The 24,724-nt window shown below is 61.3% G+C and overlaps 1 protein-coding gene and 1 long non-coding RNA gene across 5 annotated transcripts; both read left to right on the forward strand.

Annotated features, from left to right (window-relative positions):
* The first annotated feature begins 3,532 nt into the window (after positions 1–3,532).
* On the forward strand, positions 3,533–23,884 carry SHF (Src homology 2 domain containing F). 3 transcript variants are annotated; one of them, XR_010475512.1, is made up of 8 exons: positions 3,533–4,227; positions 11,000–11,129; positions 11,793–12,011; positions 13,511–13,648; positions 16,498–16,669; positions 16,934–17,053; positions 21,206–22,291; positions 22,623–23,884. XR_010475512.1 is itself a non-coding variant. In XM_065077213.1 (7 exons), the coding sequence occupies exons 1-7, from the start codon at positions 3,748–3,750 to the stop codon at positions 21,390–21,392; spliced, it is 1,446 nt and encodes a 481-aa protein (XP_064933285.1). In that variant the 5' UTR covers positions 3,533–3,747; the 3' UTR covers positions 21,393–23,884. The 3 variants fall into 3 exon arrangements, 2 of the variants coding, with proteins under 2 accessions (XP_064933285.1, XP_064933286.1); XM_065077213.1 differs by having other exon boundaries at positions 21,206–23,884; XM_065077214.1 differs by lacking the exon at positions 13,511–13,648 and having other exon boundaries at positions 21,206–23,884.
* On the forward strand, positions 4,235–7,603 carry LOC135580596 (uncharacterized). 2 transcript variants are annotated; one of them, XR_010475514.1, is made up of 3 exons: positions 4,235–4,491; positions 4,522–5,801; positions 5,995–7,603. It is a non-coding gene; the product is annotated as an uncharacterized LOC135580596 (long non-coding RNA). The 2 variants fall into 2 exon arrangements; XR_010475513.1 differs by having other exon boundaries at positions 4,522–7,603.
* Positions 23,885–24,724: the final 840 nt, after the last annotated feature.

Here is a 24,724-nt window from a genome sequence, read left to right on the forward strand (position 1 = left end):
AAGGGGCTGCAGGAGATGGTGCAGTCAGGGGTAGCAGCTGACCCAGCGCCTGCCAGAGGTGACGCGCTGGCAAGTATCAAATGCTGAATTCAGCCCCTGCATCACCCGTGGGTGAATCATCTTCCAGCACCTCCTCAAAAGCAAGCAGTAGCACAGACCTTTTCCTCTGAGTCACCGAAAGTGCTGCCTGGGGGATGCTGGGCTGTGTCCACACTGCCCAGGGTTGAACTGGAAGGGAAGGTTTACTGGGGCCACGTGGCCCGAGCCGTCCTGGACCCCGGGAAGGTCCCATGTCCTGTTCTTGGCCTGCCCCCAGCTGCGGGAGCACAGGGAGCGTGGGGTGGCTGAGGAAGCACGGCTCTGGCAGGGCTGGCAGGGGCTGGGAACACGCTCCCCGCTGCTCCCGGTGCGTGCTCCGACCTGCCCGGCAGGCGTTCACCCAGCCAGGCAGCCATGGCGGAGAGGAAGGGCCTTGCTGTGAGCTCCAGCCCAGAGATGACAGAGAAGAGCTTCTGAACCCTCCAGAGATGGAGAAGAGGGTGGGAGCGGGACTCCCAGTGCAGAGGTCCAGCCCTGGCTCTTTGCAGAAGGCCTCCAGTCCCCCCTGCCCCCACAGTCCGTAAGAGTGAGCCAAAAATCACTTCTGAGCAGCCACAGGTTGTTCTCCTCCCCACTGAGGACAGTGTGTGCAGCGGCTCCACCGCCGTCCTTCCGTCCTTCCCGGGTGAGCAGTCAGCAGCCCCCGGGGCCGCACATCCCACTGGGGGGTTTCCCATCCCGCTGGGGTCCCCCTGCCATGGCTGCTTGAGGAAGCAGCCGAAACATGGAGTCTGGCACACAAGCAGCACAGCGTGTGCGCCCTGATCCTCTCCCATCTGCCAGTCCTGCCCTGCATCCGAGCGATGCTACGTGACAGCCATCTGTCACAGCCACCGCCGGGCCATGGGGAGGTGCAGGCGAAGCAGCATCGTGGCCACGGTTGTGGCATCAGGGCCAGTGTCTACAGTGCAGGCATCAAACCCAGGTCCCAATGTGCATCAGATACAAGGGATGTAACAGTTGGGGATTGGAGCAACACCAGCTGCAGCGTGAGACGCAGATGGAGCCCGGGTTTGGCGGTGTGAATGCAGAAATCTGTTGCTGCGTCTTCAAACCCAAAATGAGCCACTGCGAATGGAGGGATGTCGCTAGTGTCTCGTCACGACTGCAGAAAAAAATATGAGCAGCTCACGCCTGTGCTGAGCCACACGGGGTGCAAGGAGCTCATTTGGTTTCCTTCTGGATTCCCCTTCAAAGCTCCCCAAGCACAAAGGAGTCTCCAAGGGGCCTCCCACCCCAGCGATGTTCGCCTCAGCCTGCTGCCCCATGTTGCTGTCTGGGTGCTTTGCCCTGGGAGAAGCTCAAATCTGAGGGCTCAGGTTGGTTCAGGGATCTTTTCAATGGCCCTTCAGGCTCTGCTGATGCCCCAGGTGAAAGTGGATGCCCCACAGGGCACAGATCAGAGAACAGGGTTACATTGGGCCAGGAGCCCACCCATCAAAAAGCCACAGAGTTTGGAAGAGGAACGGGCCCAGCAAATGGTGTGGAGGCTCTGGGGTCTCAGGTGGGCTCAGAACACAGACCCTCTTCGATCCCCAGCGCGGCCCTGGTGCAGCTTCCACGGAAGGAGTGACGGGTGGGATGTGACAGGACGGGATGGGATTGAAAGACCTCTGAGATTCCTCTGGTATGGTAGTATTTGTACAGAAACCCACCACCACAAGCTCAATCCCCCTCTCAGGGGACGCTGAGTGTGTGTTTTCTGGGCCTGAGTATTTAACAAGAGCCATCTCCAACAGATGCTGCTGAACATCCTCCTTCGTTACTGACAGAGGGTGGAAGTATTCTCAATCTCACACGCCATCAGCCCTGCATCCTGCTTCCTTCCGAATGCCAGGCAGATTTATTGAGAACCTCTGTCTTTTCTGCATTTTAATAACGATCTCATCATCCCCATCTGCCGGGACTGAGGTCTGCTGCTAGACCTCAGACACTGCCTGCTACTCTGTCTATTCCTGGCAGATGTTTTTTTCTCCCCATGGTGTCTTTTGTGTCTTCCATTCCCTACACTCTGGAATTTCTACTCCTGGTTGCTGGGTGCTTGGGATGTCTGGTTGGACCTGGGGCATCCAGATGGATTTCTTGGGCAGGAGCGTAGAGTGTGCACGATTTATTATCAGCAAATCTGGGCCTCAGTGGGCTCACTGGGCGCGGGTTTGGCACGTGCCGTGCCGGGCTGGCCCAGGAGGCTCAGCCCCATCCCAGCCTTCCCCCCGCGCAGGGCTTGGGAGGGAGGGAGGTCACCACAAGAAGCTTCTCCCTCCAGTCACCCTGACGGCCACATCTCGGTGTCTGTTCCCATGGCGGGGCAGGAGGCTCACAGGGTGAGGACGGGCAGGATGTCACCACGGCGCCCCTCCCCATCACTGCACACCTCGGCATGGCTGCCCCTCCACGGTGCTCCCACTTTTGCAGCATCGTGCCTCTGTCTCCCGTCCCTACCTGGCGTGGCTGACCACGGCCTTTGCGGGAATTCAGCCTGGCAGCAGGGCCGGGAGCGGGTTTGGGTGGACGGTGTGTGCTTAGGAAGGGCTGTGAGGACTCAGGGGTGCAGGTTTGCAGGCAGGGCTGTGCACACTTGCTGCTGGCAGTCAGGAGGGCACGGCGCAACCGTTGGTCCTGGGTGGTGGGTGAGCAGGGGTGGTGGTGGCTGGCGATGGGCTGTGTGCAGGAGTAACAGTCAGAACATGTGTGAGTGTGTTGTTTTCCACTACAACGGCCTCAGCCTCCACTGCCATGCTCTAACATCCTGCTTTCAATGCTGCTTCCCTGCTCTGTGCGCTGTCGCTGCCGGCCCTGTACCGGCCAATCCAGCCCTGCCTGGGTGCACCCCGGGGGATGTGATGTCTGTCCTCTGCCCGCAGCCCGCGGCTCTGCGTGCTCACCCCATGGCCCTGCACAGCTGGCCTTGGCTCAGCCTTCTCCTGAGCACCTTCCCTTGGCTCGTCGCCGCTCACCCCACTCTCATGGTGTTTCTTGTGGGTGTCCACGGGGCCAGCCTGGTGTTTGGGTGACTCTCCGTGGAGCGATGTGCTCCACACATCCTGCACCGGGCTGGTTTCACGAACACGTCCCAGGCGGTGGATTTGCCACCGACAGACCCCTTGTTGCTCTCTTCTCGTTCACAGCCTCCCCGGTGGCTCTGTCGGTGCCAGCACCGGCACCCCTTCTCCTCCCGCAGCCGGGGATGCTCGGGGGCTGCTGCCAGGGCCGGATCGGGCCCGCGGTCTCCAGCGGGACAGACGGGGCGGCGGACGCCCCGGGGACCGGTTCTCCCCGGGGCCGGACGCGGGGCCGCTGGGAAGAGCCGAGAGGCAGCGGCTGCCGGGAGCGCGGGGGGGCGGCCCGGAGCGCCGGGGGAGGCCGGGCCGGGCGCGGCGGAAGGCGGGCCGGGCGGCGGGGAGCGGGGCGGGCCCGGGGGAAGGCGGGCCGGGCCGGGCCGGGCGGCGGGGAGGCCGTGCTGAGCCGTGCCGTGCCGGGGGGGGGAGCGGGCCCGGGGAAGCGGGGCGGGCGGAGCGGGGGGGCAAGCCCCGCTCGGAGCAGCCGGCGCGGCGGCTCCGGCAGGTGGCACTGGCCGCCTCCCCCGGCCGCCTCCCCCGCGCCCCCCCCGGCCCGGGCTCCGCCGCCGCGCTCAGTCCGCCGGCGCCGATGCTGCTGAGCGGAGCGGCCGCCGGCTCGGAGCGCGGCGGCGGCGGGGCGGGGGCGGCCGCGGGGGCCGGGGGCGCTCCGCAGTGCGTGGGCACCATGGCCCGCTGGCTCCGCGAGCACCTGGGCTTCCGCAGCGCCAAGCCCGCGCCCCCCGCGCCGCCCAAGCCCGACTACCGCGCCGGGCCGCCCCCGCAGCCCCCCCCGCCGCCCGGGGGCGCCGCCGAGCCGCTGGCCGCCGCCCAGCCCGACATCGTGGCGGCCTACCGGCTGCAGAAGGAGCGCGACTTCGAGGACCCCTACAGCGGGGCGCCGCCGCCCGCCGCCCCCGACGGGCCCCGCTACGTCTCGCCCAAGCACCGGCTGATCAAGGTGGAGACGGTGGAGAAGGCGCCCGCCAGCCCCCCGCCGCCGCCGCTGCCCCCCGCCGCCCCCAGCTCGCCGCCGGCCGGCCCGGAGCCGCCCGAGGAGCCGCCGCAGGAGGTGAGTGTCCCGGCACAGCCGCCCTCCCCGGCGCCCCGCGGCCCAGGGGGTACTCGCGGGCGCCCCTCGGCAGGGCTGGGACCCGGGGGACGGGCAGCGGGTTGGCGGCAGCAGGAGCCGCGGCCGGGCCGTGTGTCCCCCCGTGTCCCCTCGTGTCCCCCCGTGTCCCGGCAGCTCCGCCGTGCCGCTCACACGTCAGCAGCTGCGGGGCGGCCGCGGCTGCTCCTCCAGCTCCCGGGGGAGGCAGGTCCGGGGCCCCCGCAGGTAAATCCCCAGCAGGTCCGGCCCCAGCAGGTAAATCCCCAGCAGGTCCGGTGCCCAGCAGGAAGCGTCGCTCGCTGAGGTGCGAGAGCACAGGGCCTGCCGGCCGCCTTCCCCCCTCCCTTTTGCCGTTTCTTTGCTGCCAAGTGCTTGTTGCTCTACAGAGGCAAACACCTTCCAGCCCAGGAAGGCCCCGAGTGCACAGAACTGTCTCCGGTGGCCCCCGACGCTGGGGTCGGTGGCCCCGGGCCTCCCTCCACCCTCTGCCCGCTTGCCAGGGCCCGGTGGTGCCAGACGGGCCCCCCGAGCCGCCGCGCTGCTTTGTCAGGGAGCCTCAGCGCCTCTTTGTCTGCCTCCTCCCCGCCGCTTCTCGGGGGGTGAGAGCAGAACCTGGCGCTGCCGGGGCCGGGAAGGAGGTGCGAAATGTCCCCAGCACGGAGAGACGGGCTGTGAGCGGCGTCGGGAGGAACCCACCGGGGCTGCGGCGGTCGGTGCCGGGCCTCTTGGCAGAGAGGCTGATGCGGGGACTGCGCAAATAAAGGCAGGAGAGGGGTAATTAGTGCCCGCCAGCGCTGCCGCCTGCAAGATGAGGCTTGTCGAGCGAACTCGATGGGATTGCAGATCTGGCTGGCAGAGGGAAGGGTGGATGCGATGAGCCCGTCTGTGGCCCTGGCATCGCCGGGCAGCACGGCAGAACGAGCGCCGGACAAAACCTGCTCGGGAGTGTTTTAAGCAGATAGAAGAACTTGTTGCTGGTGGATCTTGGAAAGTTGCTTGCACTGACTAATTGCTTTCTGGAGGTTTCTGCAGGGGCCTGGTAGAAACCCCTTTTTGAGCCGGGATCCTGCGAGCTGTCGGCTGAGGGCAGCAGAGGAGGAGGGCCCTGGCAGCGGGGCCGTTGCGGTGATACGGTTTGCTGAGCCAGGCTGGTTGGTTTTTCTGCTGGAACGCGGGGTGGGATCGGAGGGACCAGGGGCGGGTGGTGGTTGTAGGAAGAACTCGGACCGTGGTGTGCAAAGGGCCGAGCTGCAGGAAGCAGGGACTGCACCAGGTACAGCCGGGCTCTGCAGGCATCTGAGGGACGGGGAGACGCCGGGAGGTTTAGAGAAGGGCTAAAAGCTGGGGTACGTTTGGGGAAAGCCTGCTAACAGCACGAGGCCAAAGAAGACTCTTCATCTTATCGAAGGCAGATGGTGATTAGATTATCTCATCTTCAGTGTGCCTCTGTGGGGAGGAGGTTTTGGATTCTTCAGGGCCCCAGTACATGCTGGACACAGGCAGAACTCTGGAGGCTGGGTGAAGCCAGAGATAAGGTGGGAATATCTGATAGTGCATGGAACTGTCCATTCAAACAGTTTTCCTGGAGGAACCGGGGAGTGTGCACAGCTTGGAGCATCCCTGTTGGGCTTGGGCCCCCTTTGCAGCTCCCATCTGCTGGCCTTGGCGTTGGCCGAGCGGTGGGAGGGCTCCCCAGTTGCTGCAAGGCCGTGGTGGTCCTTTCTGCAGGTGGATGGAGGTGTCTGCTGGGAGACTGCTGGTGCCTCCGCCTCCTGTTCATGGTGACAACGTCAAGGGGTCCTGGAGCAGGGGCTGGAGCCTCTGCTGAGCTCTTCAAGCCGAGATGGTGGTTGTGGCAGGGGCCCACGTGCTCCCACGCGCAGGAAGAGCTGGTGGGCCCTGTTCCCTGCATGCTGTGGGGACTGGGACTCCAGGAAACCCCTGGCTGTGGGTCTTGAGTTGTGGTGACGCTGAGGATGAAGGGAGATGTACAGGCAAGGCTGCTGGAGCAGAGAGGGTTTTTGTTAATGACTGACAGTGCAAAACGCTCTATTAAAACGTGCAGCCCTTCTGAACACGGAGGACGGGGATGGACAGCAATGGAAGCATCCACCAGTTACTGGCTGTGTGGTTTGTGGTACCTGCACTGTGTTGAGGTTGGGGGACGGGCGATGTTCCCTGGGAGCCCTGTGCCTGCTGTAGCTGCCCTGACCGTTCTGGAAAACTGAAGACAGGCAGGAATACCTTGGCCGTGTCATCCCTCCTGCCTGGCCACGCGGTGCTTTGCCATCGTAGTGTGTCCTCACATCTTTCTGCCTTGCACGGGAACTGCGACGTCTTGCAGGGACGTGCTCACAGTGACCTCTGCAGTGGCTCCTGCTCCGTTACAAATGCTTGCTGGACACGGTGGGGACCAGGACAGGTCCTTCTCCATGTCCTTAGTCTGGGCAGTCCTTTCCCTACAGCCCTGCATAACATACCGGCCCTGTACAGCTTGCTTGAGCGAGGCAGATACCCGGGAGATGTCTTCTCTGCCGTGTTTGCGTTAGGCAACGTGAGCAGCATTTCCAGGAGGATGCAGCAGTGCGGGACCTCCCTGCACGAGGACACCCAGGACACAGCTGGGCGACCAGGCTGGGGATGTGCCCGGTGAGGGCTTTGCGTCCTGCCCGCCGGGACCGATCGCTGGCGTGTTTGCAGGGACAGCAGGGTCAGTGCCGCGGGGTGTGGGAACGGCCGGCCAGGAAGCTCCTGGGCGTGTGTCTTTCCTGCGAGAGCCTCCCTGGACTGAGTCATCCTGCGCCGTGCTCCGCCGGCCCGCGCTCCCTCCTCCCGTGCCGTGGGGTCACCGCTGGCCCCGCCGCCCGCCCCGGGCAGGGGACCAGACCCTTCTTGGAAGGCCAGCAAACCATTTGGTTTGCTTTTGGGTTTGGCTTCAGTGTCCACCAAAAGCCAAGCTGTAAGAAGGGTCAAACTGCAGAAATTTTGCACCTGGCAGAGAGAGCAAACTGAGCTTGTTCGTAACTCAGAGCGACTCCGGCGTGGAACCCAGCAGTCCTGGGGGGAGCCCAAGCTTCATCTCCAAGGCAAGACACCTCTTTATAAAGTGAAAGATCTCTCTAGGTACCCTCTGGGGACCTCTCTGTAGACCGGAGCATCTTGTTGTCACAAAAGGTGGTGGCAGGTGGGATGTTTGTTGGCAAGATGGGGTGAAGAGCCCCCGCTCTGCCCTGGGATCTCAGCGTCTGAACTGTGAACTCTGTTGAAGAGCCGCTGTCTGTCGCAGCGTAAAAACTTTGCTGCGAGAACCTGGTGATGATTTGGCCCTTTGCCTGAATTTTCTCTTGGTTTTCTTTTTTTCTTGCAGCTGACATAAATAATAGAGTGAGAGCAGCCTCGGTGCTGCAGGAGGATCTGAGTGTGCGCTGCCACGGCAGATAAATGCTTGAAAAACACCCAGGTGCACACCAAGGACATGTGTCCAGTGGCCCTGGTGCCTGGCTGCTCTGGAGGACGGCTCTGCACCACGAGCTGTCCCGGGTCGGTGGCTTTAACATACAGAATCACAGAATGGACTGGGTTGGAAAAGCGCTCAGAGACCATCCAGTCCAACCCTTGGTCCAACTCCAGTCCGTTTACTAGATCACGGCACTAAGTGCCATGTCCAATCTCAGTTTAAAACCCTCCAGGGCCGGTGAGTCCAGCACCTCCCTGGGCAGCCATTCCAATCCTGACCACTCTCTCTGCAAAGAATTGCTTTCTAATATCCAGCCTCAATTTCCCCTGGCAGAGTTGAAGCCCATGGCCCCTTGTCCTATTGCTGATGCCTGGGAGAAGAGACCAATCCCACCTGGCTAGAACTGCCCTTCAGGTAGTTCTAGAGAGTGCTGAGCTCAGCTCTAAGCCTCCTCTTCTCCAGACTAAACAAGCCCAGCTCCCTCAGCCTCTTGAGGGAGCACGTCAGGCGTGTGCTTTTCACCCAAATTATTTCAAATCTAGCAAAGCTTGTGCTGTACTTGAGCAGGTGATGCCTTGGTACCCGGGCATCTGAGCGGCATGTGGGGACTGGCCAGGTGGTGAGCAGCTCCCTCCGTGACACAGGAGGCGAGCAAAGCGTGGAAATGCCTTTGAACAGATGGGGGGGTCTGGGACACCCCTGGAGCTGCCCTGCCTGCGGCTGCCGCAGAGCCCCGCACAGCCCATGGAGTCCAGCCCTGGGATTAGGAAATGTCAGAGGTGCTGTTTCCCCGGCAACCTTAATTCGGCCCCACGTGTGAGGGCATTAGGATGCCGTCGGTGACTGCGGGATCTCGCTGTTTGCCCTCTAAGAGCTCAGCCCCGGGACTATGGGTATCGTTCTCGCTGGCTTGGTTGCGCATCCTGAGGTTGCAGCACTCCTGGAGACGCTTAGGAATCACCTTCCCAGCTTTGTCCTGGCTTTTCTGCTGTAATATCTGACCATTTAAAAAATGAATGGGTTTATGTTCTCAGCATGAGTAGGCTCAGCTCCTACAAGGCATCCTTGAGACAGAGGAGGAATGAACCCGCGTGGCAAAACCCCACCAGACCCGGGGAGCCCGGACCCCCTGAGCTATTCGCTCTGGGTGTGAGCTAAACCCAGCAAACCTGCGTAGAGCTGGTCTAACTGCTGCTGAGAGCCTCTGCACCCCACTGCAAGGAAAATACCTGGTTTTAGGGGTCTCAGCAGAGACAAATTAGTATTCTTCACCATGCTCTTCTTTCTAGGCCTGGACCTGGTGGCATCTGAGTGGGGCCACACTGTGAGCTTGCTGTGGCTCATCTGTCAAGGGTCCAGCAGTGAGCCGGGTCTGTGTCTGTTGAGCAAAACGCATCTAGGAAGCAGGATTATGGCAAGTTTCGACGTGGGTAGGTTGGGCTCAGGGTGAGAGGAACGAGCAGGATCCCCTTTCTGAGCGCGGGAGGGTCAGCAAACCGCATCTTGCAGCCCGTCTGCTCATCTCGCCAGCCCTCGTGTGTCGAGCCCGTGCGTTTGTGCGTGTTGGACACCTGCGTGCTCGTACCTCCCTTGGCACCAGCGCGTGTGCAAGGGAGCTGTCACCGGCGCGGGGCTGTGCTCTGCAGGTACCGTTGTGGCAGAGCGAAAGCAGCTTTCCGAAGAGGTGGGTGCATCCCATGGGATCTCCCGGCTCCCTGCGGGGGTGGGCGCTGATCTGCACCCGGAATCTTGCCAACAGCAGGTGGGCAGCACGATCTCCTTCGCCCTGGAGAAGGAAAGAAAACAGAGGGGCTTCCCGCAGTGCATTTGCAGTGGCCATCACCATGTGTCCTGCTGCTGCCTTGCCCGGTGCCAAGCGTGTCTGCTCGCCCGCACCTCCGAGCCCCCGTGGCACTCGCCACGTGGCGGGCAGGGTTTGCTCGGGGTGACGCTCTGCTGCTCCCTCATGGCGAGGGGCCGGGCTGGTAAAGCTGCCCCCGCTCCCCATGGCATCGTGAGCCGGGTTTGCAGAGGAGGTGGGAGCCGGAGTGCGGGGAGCCGCATCCTCCCGCAGCTCGGGGCGATGCGAAGGCTCGGGGCTGCACAGAGGTGTTTACAGCTCCAGTTCCTGCTCCCTTTTCCTGCTGGGTTTTGCTGCTCAAGCCTATTGTCGGGCCGTTTTGCACAGGAAGGAGAAAGAAGTGGTTTGTTTTAAGCTGATTATGGGAGCTGGAGAGGAACGTGAGCGGCCCTGGGCTCCAGGGCTGGCCGGGAGCGGGGACAGCGGCGAGGACAGAGCCTGGTCCTTGCTGCAGGAGCTCTGTGAAGCCAGCGTTGTGGTGGCAAAACCCACCTCACCGAATGGTCCAGCCTGGGGTTTGCACCCTGATGGGCAAGCAGAACCTGGCAAAGGTGTTTGGGTGCACTCAGACCCCGCTGGGAGTATCGCCTGGCCCCGTTTTAGAACCAGGCTTTTGAGCGGGAGGTGGGATGTGGCATCGTGCCGTGGGGTGCTCTGGCTGGGAAGCTGCTGAGGTGCTGGAGCGTGATTGTGGCTCCAGCACTGGCGGGGATCAAGCTCTGGGAGATGTTCTGTGTCCGTCTGCAGGATCATCTCCGTTTCACTAGTGAGGGCAAACCTTGGGCTTTCTGTGCCGTCCCCCTGGCCTGGCGCTTGAGAGGCTCCTGGTCCTTTTTCCTGGTGACTCCTGATCGCACGGAGCTCTGTGCTGTGTTACTTGTGACACGTGGGGATGCTGTGGGGTCTGAGGAGAGAGCCATAGGCTGTTCTTAGCCTTTTTGTTAAGAAACGTCTTCAGACAAGCCCACAGGGAGCCCCGGAAAATAACCAGCGAGTTCCCAGTCATGCCAGTGCCAGCTGTACTGGGATCTGCGCCCCTTTCTCCAGCTCGGGCGAGGAGACGTGGCTGCGTGCGGAGAGCCCATCTGTGTGCCGTGGGGGGGACCAGCACCGCACGGCGGGGGCTCGGGGGTGCCTGCCGATGGTGAGGGAGGAGGCCGGGCCGCCTTCTGCTCCGCTTGGCTCCGTCCCAGCGCTCGGGACAAAGGCTGGAGCGTTTCCACAGCGGAGCGCCGCGGCCTGGAAAGCCACCGGCTGCCGGCACCTGCTCCGCGGCGCTGCCAGGATGCACGCGCAGGGTCCCGGCTGCCGCTCGGAGAGCTCGTGGTGGGGATCTGGGCAGCTTCAGCTGGTCCCTGATCCCCTGCAAACAGGGAAGGAGTGCCCTAACCCTTCTCCAACCCTTCCTTCTTCAGCTGGCTGTCCTGGAGGACTACGCAGATCCCTTCGATGCGGCGCAGGTGGCTGGTAGCCAGGCAGGGCTGGAGAAGGTGACGGAGAACGATGGATACATGGAGCCATATGAAGCCCAGAAGATGATGGCAGGTAAGGCAGAAGGCTACGTGGAAGGGCCGCTCTTTGTGCTTCTGATCTGTAAATTGGGTGAGCGCTGGACTCTTATTTGCAGCCCATTCCAGCGCTGGGTCCTCTGGACAAGGCAAACCTGGGCGGTCGCTGCAGTTCGTGGGCAAATTGTCACAGCTTCAGCTGTGTGTGATGGCCTCGCTGTAGCCAGAGCACTCGCAAAGGCCACCCGGGCAATGAAGGCACCTCGATACTCCTCCCTGCCTGCCGGGAGCACGGTGCTCGCCAGGCTGGCCTGGAGAGACCTGACGTTTGATGCGTCTGGCATAAAACTAAGACAATGTGGGAGCTATTTAACTGGGTTAGGACTGGGCCGGAGCGTGTGCCGCAGCAGCGGGTCCCCTCGCCGCGGTGCACACAGGGTCACCGTGCCGGCCCGCCAGCTCCAGGCTCCGCTTTGCATTTCCATGGTTCTCCTGGAGCGAGTTGTTTCTGGGAAGCTCACGTGGCTTTTTGGATGGGGCCATTGCATTTCTTGGAAAAATCGGCAAAGACGCTGCGTGTGTCCGTGGGAGAGAATTTGGTTTTGCTGGAGGTTCAGGCTTTTTATGAGACTGGCCATGCTGGGTGTGCAGGGAAGGACTGTGGCAAAAACCTCCTGGTCTTTTCGCTCCTCTCCTCTAGAGATCCGCCAGAAGGGCTTACGGGAGGCTCCAGCACGGCCGCTGCACCTCTACGACACCCCCTACGAGCCAGTGCTTGCGGGGCTGGACGTGGACGGTGACCGCCCGCCTTGTCCCCGGCCCAGGGAGTCCCGGCTGCCCGAGGACGACGAGCGGCCGCCCGAGGAGTACGACCAGCCCTGGGAGTGGAAGAAGGAGCGGATCTCCAAAGCCTTTGCAGGTGAGCGATGGGAACTGCCGTAAAAGATGGATCGTAGCCATAAAGCAACCACTGCTGCGTTGTGTTTTGCTGCGGGGGGAGCCAGCTCTCCTTGGGGTTCCTTCGTCTTTCGGGGGTCAGTGGTGTTGGCCTCTGCGTTTCCGTGGCTTGGGGAGCACTCGTACGCTTACAGAGGCTGTTTCTTTTCAGCAGGAGCCAAGATGAGTGGAGCGGTGGCTGGAGCTGCCTTAGCAGCCAGTCCACTGCCCATCTTTTGTTGCCTGTTCCCCTCTCGCTGGTCACAGCCTCGGGCGCAAGTTGACACCCCCCAGCCCCAAATTGCAGGGGAGAAGCTTGACCCTGGGCTCAAGCAGATCCCTCATTCCTGGGGGCAGGACGAGAGCTGCGTGCTCCCCCAGGAGCCTTTGGCCAGGCGATCGTCCGGCCCCCAGCCTATTTATCTGTGCTGCGGGATCGATGGTGTTTGTGCTCGTTAATGAGGAAATCCATGCTGTGCATTAGCGCCGGCTCCTCCACTGGCGCTGGCTAATTGCCACGCTCTTATCTGGGATGCGTTTCAATCACAGCGATGTGCGTCTGCGCCGCAGCCGGCTCGCGCGAGGCGCTGGGGCCGGCGGCTGTCGGTGCTGCGCGGGGATGTGGTGGAGATTTGGCCTTGGGAGTGATTCACCCTCTGGGTTTGGGCTCTGAGAGCTGGACGCGTCTGTGCCGGGCTTGACGCCGTGGTGGCTGCTCGTGCCGGGGGTTGTGCTGGTGCCGCCGCGGCCCGGCCGAGCGTGGGGCCGGTGGATTCAGCTCTGCCGAGGATTCGGCTGTCGGGCTCCGTCACAAACCGTGGCGCGGTTTGTGTGTCCGCCACATGGCTCTGGGTGGCCGAGCCCCTCGCTCGGTGTCCCAGGGGCAGGCGCTGTGCTCGTGGTCCACGTCATGTGTGCTCCCCGGGCTCCCAGCACCAGGGGACCGGGCTGCTGCGCCCTGGGACACGACAGGACCCGGTCCCTGTTTTCTCCTGGAGGCAGAGCAGGTCCTGCTGTGGCTGCCCAGGCATTTCTCTTCTCCTGTGATGGTGGGATCTCTCTGCTGGCCTTTCCCCCTTCGAGGGGCTTCTGAGACCACATACCAATGGGCAGCGGGTACCTGCACAAGCAGCACCCCGCTGGCGCCTGGCAGGGGAGCGCAGACCTGCTGGGCGGCCGGGACGTGCCCGGGGCAGGACGGATGCACAGGCAGGACGGACGGCAAAGGGCGCCGGGTGGCCGGGAGCTGCCGCCCGCCCCGCTGGCTGGGACAGCTGATGGAGGAGTGGGGGCTCTCGGTGCCGGGCACAGGATGGTTTGGCCAAACCAGCACAGGGCTCCTGGGAGTTCGGTCCTCAGGTCTTTCCCGCGCAGCTGCTCTCCTTCTCCACGCGCCTGGTGTTGCTGACATTTTTTTCTAAGCCCTTTCTTTCTCTCTTTCTCTTTCTTTCTCTTTCCCACTCCCCTTCTTCATCAATCCAGTCGAAATCAAGGTCATTAAAGACCTGCCATGGCCCCCGCCGGTGGGACAGCTGGACAGCGGTGAAAGCCCCGCGGATGGCGAGGCCGGTGCCCCCGTCCCTCCGCAGCACGGCCAGCCCAGCTACGAAGACACCAACGGTGGGTCTCGCGGGACAGTGGGTGTCCGGGGGGGCTGCAGCTGCAGGCCAGATGTTTGTCCTTCCCTCTTCTACGTCTTCTCCAGCTCCGTGACGCCTCTTGACACGCAGCAGTCGAGCTGCGCCAGGGGATTATTCGGTGGCAGAGTTATTACCTTGTCTTTTGTTCTCTCATCTTTGCCTCCAAATTCCCAATGTCTGATGGCTGCTTTTACGGTCTTCTCGACAACTGCTCTGATGTTTTCTTGTGACTCTGAACGCCCAGGTCCCTTGCAGGTGTGGCAGCAGCTAATTCACCTCCCACTGCTGAAGTTGGGGTTGTTTTTCCCCGTGTGCCTCGCTTCGTCATTTATCACCGCTCCATTTCTTCCGCTATTTTATTACCTTGCTGCTCAGTGGCAGGAGGTCCCTCTGGATTCTTCGCTCGCGTTTTTACTATGCCAAACAGCTAAATCTCTCAGGCACACTTTGTCATCTCAGGTTTGCCTTGTTGTGAAGCCCTTTTTGTGTGTGCCGAGCGGCAGAGCCCGCACGTAAATCCCCATTGGACTCCGCTGGCAGCCTCGCTTATGAAAGCCAAACATCACTGCTTCTCTTTTAACCCAGTATTAATATTTAAAGGACTTTGCTCTTACGCTGTGGTGGATTAGGTTTCCTCCAAGAGCATTAGGTGTGTGGGGGGGGGTTGCCGAAATTAACCGAGGCTTTTGGGTTTGGGGGGGGGGGGATTGGGCTGGATCTGCAAGTGGTGAGATTTTCTCTGCAAACCGCTGCGCCGTGTCCGCCCGCGCGTCACTGACGCTGCTGCCGGCGGGGACCGCGGCGGGCCAGGTGCGCACGGCCGATCGCCGTATCTGCCGGTGCCCAGATCCCCGCAGAGCTTCGCAGAGAGGAACCGCCGCGGCTCTTGCTGCCGCCCGGGCGGGTCTGCAGCCGATGGCACCCAGTTCTCCCGCTTCTGCAGCCGATGGCGCCCGGAGTGATACCACGTTCTGCCCCAAACCCGCGGGCTGAGATCAGCCCCGAAAAATAAAGGTCTTGGCAGGGGAAACTTCCTCACGCCCTTCCTGCAGTGAATGCGAGTGTCAAGAAAAATTAATTCCTTTGCTACGCAGCCTCTTTTCTTCCCCCATCATTTATTATCTGACATGCGTCCTGCTCCTGATGAACACGTCAGTTTGTCATTTTTCCTGGTTTCAGCAACACAGAATCTCTTTTTCCCGACTCACTTTGTTGTCTTAAGTTTATCTTGCCGGAGTTTTGTCTCATTTTCTACTTCCCCTGTCTGGGGGTGACTTGAACTTCTTGAAGGATGTCTTCTCGCTCCTAGGGGCTTGTTTTTAATATCCTGTTTAATCATGCACATGCCTCCGCCTCCCTGTGACAGGTGCAATGCATTTCTTCTGAGCCTCCAGCGCGATGACTTTGTGCTGCCAGCAAGCGCTTCTGTTTTGATTGTCTGGCTTTTTAACCGTCGCCCCAGTTTTTTAAGGTGATGAGTTGAAATCGGAGCCCATGCGTTCTGTGCAAGGGCAAGCGTGGCGGGTGGAAAGCCAGGGAGGGCGCTGCGGAGGTGGGGCTTGTTGAGCCTTGACACCGGACACCTCCCCAGGCTCATTCTCGGGGGTTTTAAGCCATGCTGAGCTGCCGAGGATTTTGTGTGGGGTGCTGGGGGGGCTGGAGACTTGCACAGCACCCAAAGCCTTAGAGGGCACCCTGCTGGAGAGCAAAACATCCCTCTCTGTGTGTTTTCTGCCTCACAGCAGTGTGGCCTCAGCATCGCCCCAGCGGCCGGGGAGAGCAGGGACCCCCGGGACACCCCACTGGTGCGGGGGCTGCGGTGCCGGGGCTGCTCTGCCCCCCCAGCGGCCCCCGGCAGCCGCGCGTTGAGGCAGCACTGCCCGATCGATAAGTAATTTGTGCGAGGGGGCTGGTGTTGCAGGGGAGCAGTAATGGACTCTACAGAGGAGGGAGAAACAATATTGTTAATGCTGAAATCATCTCGCACGGAAATAACAGTTGGGGATGCTGGGTCCCCGGGGCCCGTGAATCCCCCGCCGCTCACTGGGGCCGGGCAGCCGTGTCGGGAACACCTCAAAGTCAAAATGTCACCCTCCTACCTTGAGGAATTGGTTTTATTCATCCCAGGTTTAGGATAGGACAAGGGGTGATGGTTTTAAACTAAAGGAGGGAGATTCAGACCAGACATGAGGAAGGAATTGTTGTCCCTGAGGGTGGTGAGAGCCTGGCCCAGGTTGGGCAGAGAGGTGGTAGATGAACCATCCCTGGAGACATCCCAGGCCAGGCTGGACGGGGCTCTGAGCAACCTGAGCTGGTGCAGATGTCCCTGCTCGTGGCGGGGGGAACTGGGAGACCTTAAAAGTCCCTTCAACCCAACTATTCTGTGATTCAGCTTGTGCCAGCAGAAATACGTCCCTCGTTTCCAAACTGATTGCTCTGTTTAGCACCATCCACCCCTCTTCTTTTTTTCCCAAGGTTGGAGCGCGTCCCCTTAGTGCTTCTCACTTAGCTCTGTGCCGCAACCACTGAATCTCTGCTTGCGTTAGCAAAACCCTCTCAGAGCTTTTGAAACCTCCCTGGAAAATATTTCCGGGGGCTCGGGTGCTGCACGGACCCCGATCCTGATGCGGGGGGACCCAACCTCGCCTGTCGCAGAGCGGGGAGCAGCAGCGCCAGAGCTGCCCTGCCCTGCTCGGAGCAGCGGATGCGGCAGCGCGAGGGGACCTGGCACGATGTGACATGGCTCTGGTTCTTTCTGCGGGGGGACAGCTGGGAGGCCATCCTGTCTGTCTGTCCTGCCGCCAGCTGCAATGTGTGTCTGTCCTGCAGGTGTGTCAGAGGGGCTGGGGTACGGCCGCACCTCGCCCTGCCGGGAGGACAAGGCCAGGGCTGCCCTCCGGCACGGCTCCGGCGGCCTCAAGAGCACCAGGACGCTGCTGGCCGAGCCCGGTCCCTTTGTCGGGGAGAGGATCGACCCGGCGCTGCCCCTGGAGAGCCAGTGGTGAGTCCTGCGCACCCCAGCGCTGCCCCAACCTCCGCCTGCTCCGGGGTCCCTGTGACCACACTGTGAACAGACCCTGGCCCCATGTTCCTGCCTGCATGTTGTGGTGTCCCCGAGTGCCCCCTGCACCCCCTGTGCTACCTGGTGAATGCCTTGTCCCCCCCGTCCCCCTCCCTGGCCATCCCCGGGGGCGCTGGCAGCGGCGCAGAGCCGTCCCCGGGGTGCCCGCTCAGCCTGGCACGGCCGGTCCCTCTGTGCCCGCAGCTGGTACCACGGGGCCATCAGCCGGACGGACGCGGAGACGCTGCTGCGGCTGTGCAAGGAGGCCAGCTACCTGGTGCGCAACAGCGAGACCAGCAAGAACGACTTCTCCCTCTCCTTGAAGTGAGTGAGCCCGCAGGGCTTGGGGGTGGCAGGACCCACAGGTGACCCCTCATGGGCGGGTGCCCCACACGAATGAGTGGCTGCGCTGAGGGGGCGACTTGGAGGCGAGCACGGGGTGGGCAGAAATGGCTGGAGGACAAAGTCTGCGCTGCCCTGCGGTGTGGCACAGGCGTCTGGTTCGGGGTCTGGCAAAAGTCTTTCTTGGGGAGGTTTTTAGGTCTGGAGGCTCATTGCTCATCCCTTGGCAGAGCTAGTAATCCCTCAGATGGATAAAATTATGTGCCTAGCCGCTCACTCGAGTGTGAGCTTACAGCTCTGGCTTCTTGTTCACAGACTCACAGAATGTGAGGGGTTGGAAGGGCCCTGGAAAGCTCATCCAGTGCAATCCCCCCATGGAGCAGGAACACCCAGATGAGGTTACACAGGAAGGTGTCCAGGCGGGTTGGAATGTCTGCACAGAAGGAGACTCCACAACCCCCTGGGCAGCCTGGGCCAGGCTCTGCCACCCTCACCCCAAACAAGTTTCTCCTCATATTTCAGTGGAACCTCCTGTGTTCCAGTTTGCACCCATTGCCCCTTGTCCTGTCACTGGTTGTCACCAGAAGAGCCTGGCTCCATCCTCCTGACACTCCCCTTTCCATATTGATCCCCAGGAATGAGTCCCCCCTCAGTCTCCTCTTGTCCAGCTCCAGAGCCCCAGCTCCCTCAGCCTTTCCTCACACGGGAGATGCTCCACTCCCTTCAGCATCTTGGTGGCTGCGCTGGACTCTCTGCAGCAGTTCCCTGTCCTGCTGGAACTGAGGGGCCACAGCTGGACACAATATTCCAGGTGTGGTCTCCCCAGGGCAGAGCAGAGGGGGAGCTTGGTTTCACGGGAGAACAAAGTTTGTGTGGTCCCGTTTCTGATGGAAACGCGGGTGCCCGTCCCACGTCACCCCTGCTGGGCTGTGCCACAGGGAGGACACTGCGCTGCTCGGTGTTCCAGCAGGGAAACCTCGCCCACAGCGCAGCTTGGTTTCTGCTTGGGTTTTGGGGGTGATCTCTGCACCCTCCCTGAGTTTTCCAGGTGCCCTTAGTGCCAAAACTGCCTGAGGCATTGCCGCACGTGTCCTGCTGGGGGTACCGCCCGTAGCTGCTCATCCAGTGTTTTCGGGACTCGTGAGACAGCCCGAACCCGTGAAATCAAAGCTGTTCCTCTCCCGAGGTTGATGATGGATTAACAGATACCTCCTTGCCCTCCTGCTAGATGTGCACATGAGCTCTGTTCCTGGCAGATGTGAGAAAAGTCTTTACTGAGAGCTTCAGTCATCTCTGTCCAACAACAGGCCACGTGTCTCTGCGCTTTTCTCAATATACTTTACATTTCCCCAGCGGTCTCTGTACCTGCATTGCTCCCTGGTGGGTTCAGCCTCCCCCGTTTATTTCCCAGGGACACAATTGTGAATTAGATTGCTCCATCTATTTCTTTAGGCTTTTTTTCCTGCCTACAGCACCAAGCCAGGGCAGATCTTTAGCTGAAAACATTCTTTCTTCCTTCTGCACTTGTAGCTTTTAGGTCACACAACAAGCCTTTCTGGGAAACTTCCCTCATTTCTTTTCTTTGGTCAGAATTTTTACTGATGTTTTAATTTTCTCAATATTTTTTTTTCTTGTCCTGGCTTGCAAGCGATTTTGAAACAACAGCTCCTGCGGGTCAGTCTGTTTGAGGCTATGAGAGGTCCTCTGGGCCATCACTCTGCGGGCGGCGTTAGCCACAATGCCCTGGAGAGCCTGGGAGGTGGTTGTGGATGGGGCTTTGTCCCTCGCTGGCACAGGTGTCCCTTTCCATCACCTCTCCACAAGCCACGCGTCCATTTCTTTGGGCTTTTTCCTTACTGCCCATCCTCAGCCTCATGGCACAAAGGACCAAATCCTGTCCCCAGCCAGCCCGTGCTGCTGGGACGTGCCCTCGCAGCAGCGTCACCCGGCCGGAGCTGCTCGGGCACCCCCGCCTGTGCTCGCAGAGCCCTTGAGCACGATTTTTACTCCATCGCCTTTCTCTGTAGAGCCTTTTCAAAGAAAATCCCCTGGGTCTGTTTTTATATAGCTGTAAGCTGTCTGCCTGCGTCTCTTCTTTTTATTATTATTTCTTTTCCTTGAGGAAGGAGATGCAGCCGAGGACATGGTCTGAAAGCGAGTTCTGGCGCTGACCTAATGCCCTTTTGTGCTGCTTTAAAGGAAAAATACACACAAGAGGGATCAGCAGGAGTGCCTGTACCCATCATGGTCAGGTAGCCAGAGGGGTTTAACCCTCCCGTGCCCGTCCTGGCTGGTCTGGGCTCAGCAGCCCCTCGTTGCATGTCATGGGCAGGGTTGTAGTGTGGGAGCGCACGTCCCTGCTGGCTCACCCCTCCAGGCCACGCTGCGAGGCTTTGGGTCCCTCCTCACGTCTGCAAGGTGCTTGGCGGCAGCAGCACCTGCCCCGCATTCCCGGCCTGTCCCTGCCGCTCTCGGGTTCGCAGCATCTCTCCAGGGTCCACGTCCCTCACGTCCCTGAGTTTGTGACAAAGACCTGTGGAGCAATTTGGGCAAAGCCAACCCAGCCGGTTGTGGAGCTGTGTGGCAGCTCAGGACCAGCTCTGATCCTGCTCCGGGCTCCAGGCAGGGTCACTCTGCAGACAGTGCGGCACCCGCGGGCAGCTCCGCGTGTGGGCGATGTGACTGTGTGTGAGCGGGATGAGCCCGAGCACCTTCACGGGCGCCCTGCACGGCACAGCCCCAGCTCCTCCCTGCCGCCGGGACACGGGATGTGACCGGCTGTCGCTGTACCCCGGGCTATCACTTTTCGCCGGGCTGCAGGTCTCCCTTGCCCTCCGCCGGGGCAGCCGGCTGGCTCCCTTCCTCTCAGCTCTAAATGGATTATTGCAAACCCATTCTGCTAATGCAGCCGGGCTGTCCATTACTGCATTACGGGCACCGTCTCCAGCCGGGGGGATGGGACCGGCCTGCGCAGTGCTGGAAGCGGCTCAGCATTGCTGATGAGGTCCTGTCTGCTTTTAAGTCATCGATATTTTGCCGTAATGTGCATTCCAGACGCTGCAGACAGGCTGTGGCTCTCCTCAGAGACACAAATTAATAGCAACAGGGCCATTAGCCCGTCACTTGGAATCGGCGCTCGTGGCGGGATCTGCCTGCGCAGCCCGGCGTGGCGCAGTGCCCGCGCGGTGCCGGGAAATGGCCTCGCTGCGCCGAGTGGGTTTTATGGAGCCCGCAGTGGCGGGGGGGGCGTGGGCTGCAGCCGCGGGAGAAAATCCTGCTGTGCTGCGGTGAGGCTGGATGTGTGAGCTGAAACCTCCCGCACCAAAGGGGCTTCACCACGTGCCGGGGCGAAAGCTGCTCCTGCCCACACCCACCCAGCCCCGGGCTCCCTCCTTGTCCCCACACCACGCTGCGAGGCTGTGCTCCCCAGGGGGACACAGAACAGCGTGCCCAGCCACCTCCTTCCCTTGTGCTGGGGGATTCATCTGGAGTTGGCCAAGAGTGTGTTCAGTTCTGGGCTCCTCACGCCAAGAAAGGGCTTGGGGTGCTGGAGCGAGTGGAGAGAAGGGAACGGAGCTGGTGAGGGGCTGGAGCACAAGTGTGATGGAGCGGCTGAGGGACCTGGGGGGTTCAGCTGGAGAACAGGAGCTGAGGGGAGACCTTCTGATCTCTGAACTGCCTGAAAGGAGCTTGGAGCCAGGGGGGTCGGGCTCTGCTCCCCAGGAACAAGCGCCAGGAGCAGAGGAAACGGCCTCAAGTTGCGCCAGGGGAGGTTGAGGTTGGATCTGGGGAACAATTTCTTCCCCAAAGGGCTGTGGGGCATTGGAACAGGCTGCCCAGGGCAGTGCTGGAGTCACCATCTGTGGAGGGTTGGACAGACGGACATGAGGTTCTCAGGACACGGGGCAGTGCCAGGGGTGGGGGAATGGTTGACATGATGATCTTGAGCGTCTTTTCCAACCCAATGATTCTGTCATTCTGTATGAGCGGGACAGTGCATGCAGGGCCACAGCCGGGGACAGGAGCCAGCAGCACCCCCAGCTGTGGGGACAGGCCGCCCGTCTGGGGGTTCAGGAGCTGATGTGGGGCTGGGCCAGCTGCACCCCCTCACCCCACCTCTCTCTTTCCTTGCAGGAGCAGCCAGGGCTTCATGCACATGAAACTGTCCCGCACCCAGGAGAACAAGTACGTGCTGGGCCAGCACAGCCCGCCCTTCGACAGTGTGCCGGAGATCATCCACCACTACGCCAGCCGCAAGCTGCCCATCAAGGGTGCTGAGCATATGTCCCTGCTGTACCCGGTGGCCATCCGCACCCTATAGTCCTCACCCACCGCGAGCCGGGCTCGAGGACGCGTGCACCCGGGACCGGCCGGTCGCAGGGCCGAGCGCCGCCGTGCCGCGGACGGGCTCGCTCTGGCAGCCTGCGAGCCGGGCACGGCCGGCGCCACTGGGGATCGCTGCGGTCGGACCCTCGTCCCGCTCGCTCGGGGGCTCCCGTGTGTCTCCCTAGGGACGCCCCCGGAGTGACGAGCTGAGCGGGGCTCGCCAGCCGCTGCCCTCGCCTGCCTCCGGGCAGAGCCGGGGGCGCAAGGACTGGAGCTGGCGCCTTGCGGAGGCCTGGGGGGGGTGCGACGGGCAGGAAAATGGGGATAAATGTTCCGTTCCCAGGCCTGAGGTGCCTCTGTCAGGGTGCCTGGCTCTGCCCGCAGGCCAGGAGGCTGGCGGGGGAGAGGAGACCTGCATGGGAGGCCAGGCCAGCGGTGGCCCCCACCCGCACGGGTGCTCGGTACTTGCTGCCGTCCTTTGCCAAATGTAAATAGTGACCAGTTTCAGCCGTACGTGCAGCACCACTGCCGAATAAAGCGGTGCACGGTCGCCTCATCCTCCGTGGGGACTGCGCGCCCATGTCCCACCACCTCGAGCTGGGGACCGGTGTGGCAGTGTGGCGGGGAGGGGGACGTTATTACACAGAAGCTCGGAGGAAATTGATTTTCCCTTCGCTGTTGCGTACACCAAGACCTGTGTGCCAGAGCATCCAGGCAGCTCACTCGTCTGAGACACGGGACAATCACAGAATCAGAATGTCCTGAGTTGGACCCACAAGGATCGTCGAGTCCAACAAGGCGACGCCGGTGGTCACGTCCTCGCTCTGTCTGTGGGACCCTTTGCGGGCAGTGATGAGCTGATTTGGACCTGCTCGTTGTTCCCTGTGGAAGGAGGTGCTCTTTGGGATCTTTTGCCTCCTCGTTTTCCTTCACCCCTCATTAAGTCTTAGGCAAAATCCCTGAATTTCACAGATCTCCCATTCTGCTCCTCCTCTGAGTATTTAGTGGCTCCAGTCCTGTTCTTTGTCTTCCTGACAGCTTGTCTTTGGGCCAGCTTGCTCCTTCTCTTCCTTTGGCTGAAGCTACATCTGGTGCTCTGTAGCGTTTAACGCATACCTTGCCTTTTAACCTCGTTCTTGGTGTTGTTTGCTACTGTACCCACACACGTACACGTTTCCTCCGTCTGCGCTTCAGGCTCAGCTCGGTCTCGCTGTTCCCCCTGCAGCGCGTCCCCTTTCCCTCCGCTCCCCGGTGCTCCCGCCGTGCTCAGCAGAGGGGGCGGCAGCGACACATTCACCGCTGGACCAGCAAAACCTTTTGCATCAGCAGAACAAAGCGCCTGGGGAGTCGGTGGGATGCGCTAAGTGGTGGCTTGACGAAAGCTTTGTGGAGAGAGCTGCTCCTGCAGGTCTGAGGGGGGACGGGGGTGATGGATGGGACCACGGGGACCTCGTGTGGGGGAGCACCCACGCAGGAGCCCTGCTCTGCCATCCAGGCTCTGGGGTTTTGCAGGCTGTAGCTGGGGATTGCTGTCCTGGCGGCCGTCACGGCTCTGAGCTGCCGTGGGGACCCTTGGGCACAGCCTGGTTCGTGGGCGCATGCGGTGGGGAGCCCACAGAAACCGTGGTGGTTGTTCCAGGATGCTTCAGCCTCTGACACTCCTTAAAAGGCAGCAGTTTGGGCTTGTTGGGCGCCCGGTGTCTCCTTACAGCCCCGCTCACTGCTGGCAGCTCCCGGCTCCTCTCTCCATCCCAGCGAGGCGTCTCGTCCGGCGGGGATGGAGAGAGTTCCAGCTGCAGGGTTTTTCTCCTGGCAGTGCCGCACCAGAGCCTGTGGAAAGAGCTGGAGACGCGGAAATCTGCAGAGATGCTCTTGAGATGCCCTTGCTGCATTTAAAACGTTTCAAGGGCCCTCGGCAGCCCTGCCGTGCCCTGACCGCTGCAGCGCAGAGCTCGTCCCAGGGGATGCTCTGCCCTTCCGTGGCTGTGGCTGGAAAAGCAGAGGCTTCTGGGTTCCGCGCAGCTGGGAAGCGAAGGCGCCGGGAGCCTCCCCACGTTGGGCTTTTTCTTGAGGAACTGGCAGGCAGCAGGCTGCCCAGCGGCCGGCGCTGGCGGTGCCGGTGAGCTCACAGCCCTGCGGTGACGTCCTGCCCAAGCAGGAGGGGTGTGAGACCCCTGTGCAGCACACCAGCTCCCCAGAAGCAGTCCCGGACCAGCAGGACTGCTCTGGAGCCGGGCTTTGTGTCCAAGTGCTTCAGCTAAGCAGCTCTTGGTCCTCCCTGTGGCAATTACATCCCTCCTCAGCCCTCTCTTCTCCAGGCTAAAGTCCCAGCTCCTCAAGCATCTCCTTGTACCATGTTCTCCAGCTCTGACCATCCTAGTGACCCTCTGCAGGACTCTCTCCTTGTACTTGGGGGCCAAAACTGGACACGGTATCTAGATATGGCCTCACCAATGCCAAATAAAGGGAAATAACCACTTCCTTTGACCTGCTGGCTACACTCATACGATAACTTGTGTTAGAAGGGACCTCAGGAGGTGTCTAGTCCTCCCTCCTGCTCCGAGCAGCGTTAGCATTGAGCAGAGCCAAGAAGGGCTTGTTTTGGAGAGAAGCAGAACTGCCCTAAGCCCAGCTAGTTATATTTCCCCTCTTCATAGCATTACCAGGAGTGACAGGACGCTAGGGCTGAAGCGGGCTACAAATTCACTGCAACCAGAGGGCAACGCCTGCAGCTCAGTGGAGCCTCCAGCTCCAGGTGCCGGGGATCCACCAAGGGAGATGGAGGAGCTGGGTGCAGGACGCAGAGCCGAAGCAAAGAGCCAGCCCCACGCTTGACATCGGGTCCAGGGATGGACGTGATCTCAAGTGGGGCAGATCCGAGCAGGTCCTGCCGAGGTCTCATTTTGAGATTCCCATGGGAAGCGTGTGGCTCTGGGTCTGGCTGGTGCTCGGCGTCCTCTCTGTGATGGGAGCTGAGCAGGAGCTCCCCAGATCTGGATTTAATCCCTCTCGCATGGGTATTTCAGTGCTACCTTTTGTTGTCTCGAGACCGGCATTAGTGTCGTTTGGCAAGAAGGGGGCGGGGGGGCAGCCACGTGTCAGGGCTGCAGGGGTGACGGGGGATCCCCATTCATGAGGATGCTAATCCCCAGGACGGACAAGGGCCTGAGCAACCTGACGTGGCTTTGAGGTTGGGAGCATGAAGGTTGACCAGAGACCTTTGTAGCAATTCCCAGTCCCCTTGTTGTCCCGGCAATTCCGTGTCCTCCCGGCAATTCCGTGTCCTCCCGGCTGCCTCTGTTCTCTGTCCCTCCTCCCCACAAGTGA

This window comes from Columba livia, chromosome 11, assembly GCF_036013475.1.
Source record: "Columba livia isolate bColLiv1 breed racing homer chromosome 11, bColLiv1.pat.W.v2, whole genome shotgun sequence".
In the NCBI taxonomy this organism is placed as follows: Eukaryota; Metazoa; Chordata; class Aves; order Columbiformes; family Columbidae; genus Columba; species Columba livia.

What these genes read in the sequence shown, in the direction of transcription:
- SHF (XM_065077213.1), top strand. Translation starts at nt 3,748, where the DNA reads ATGCTGCTGAGCGGAGCGGCCGCCGGCTCGGAGCGCGGCGGCGGCGGG. An exon ending in GATCTCCAAAGCCTTTGCAG is followed by an intron (nt 12,012 to 13,510) that starts GTGAGCGATGGG and finishes TCATCAATCCAG; the next exon opens with TCGAAATCAAGGTCATTAAA. An exon ending in GACTTCTCCCTCTCCTTGAA is followed by an intron (nt 17,054 to 21,205) that starts GTGAGTGAGCCC and finishes CTTTCCTTGCAG; the next exon opens with GAGCAGCCAGGGCTTCATGC.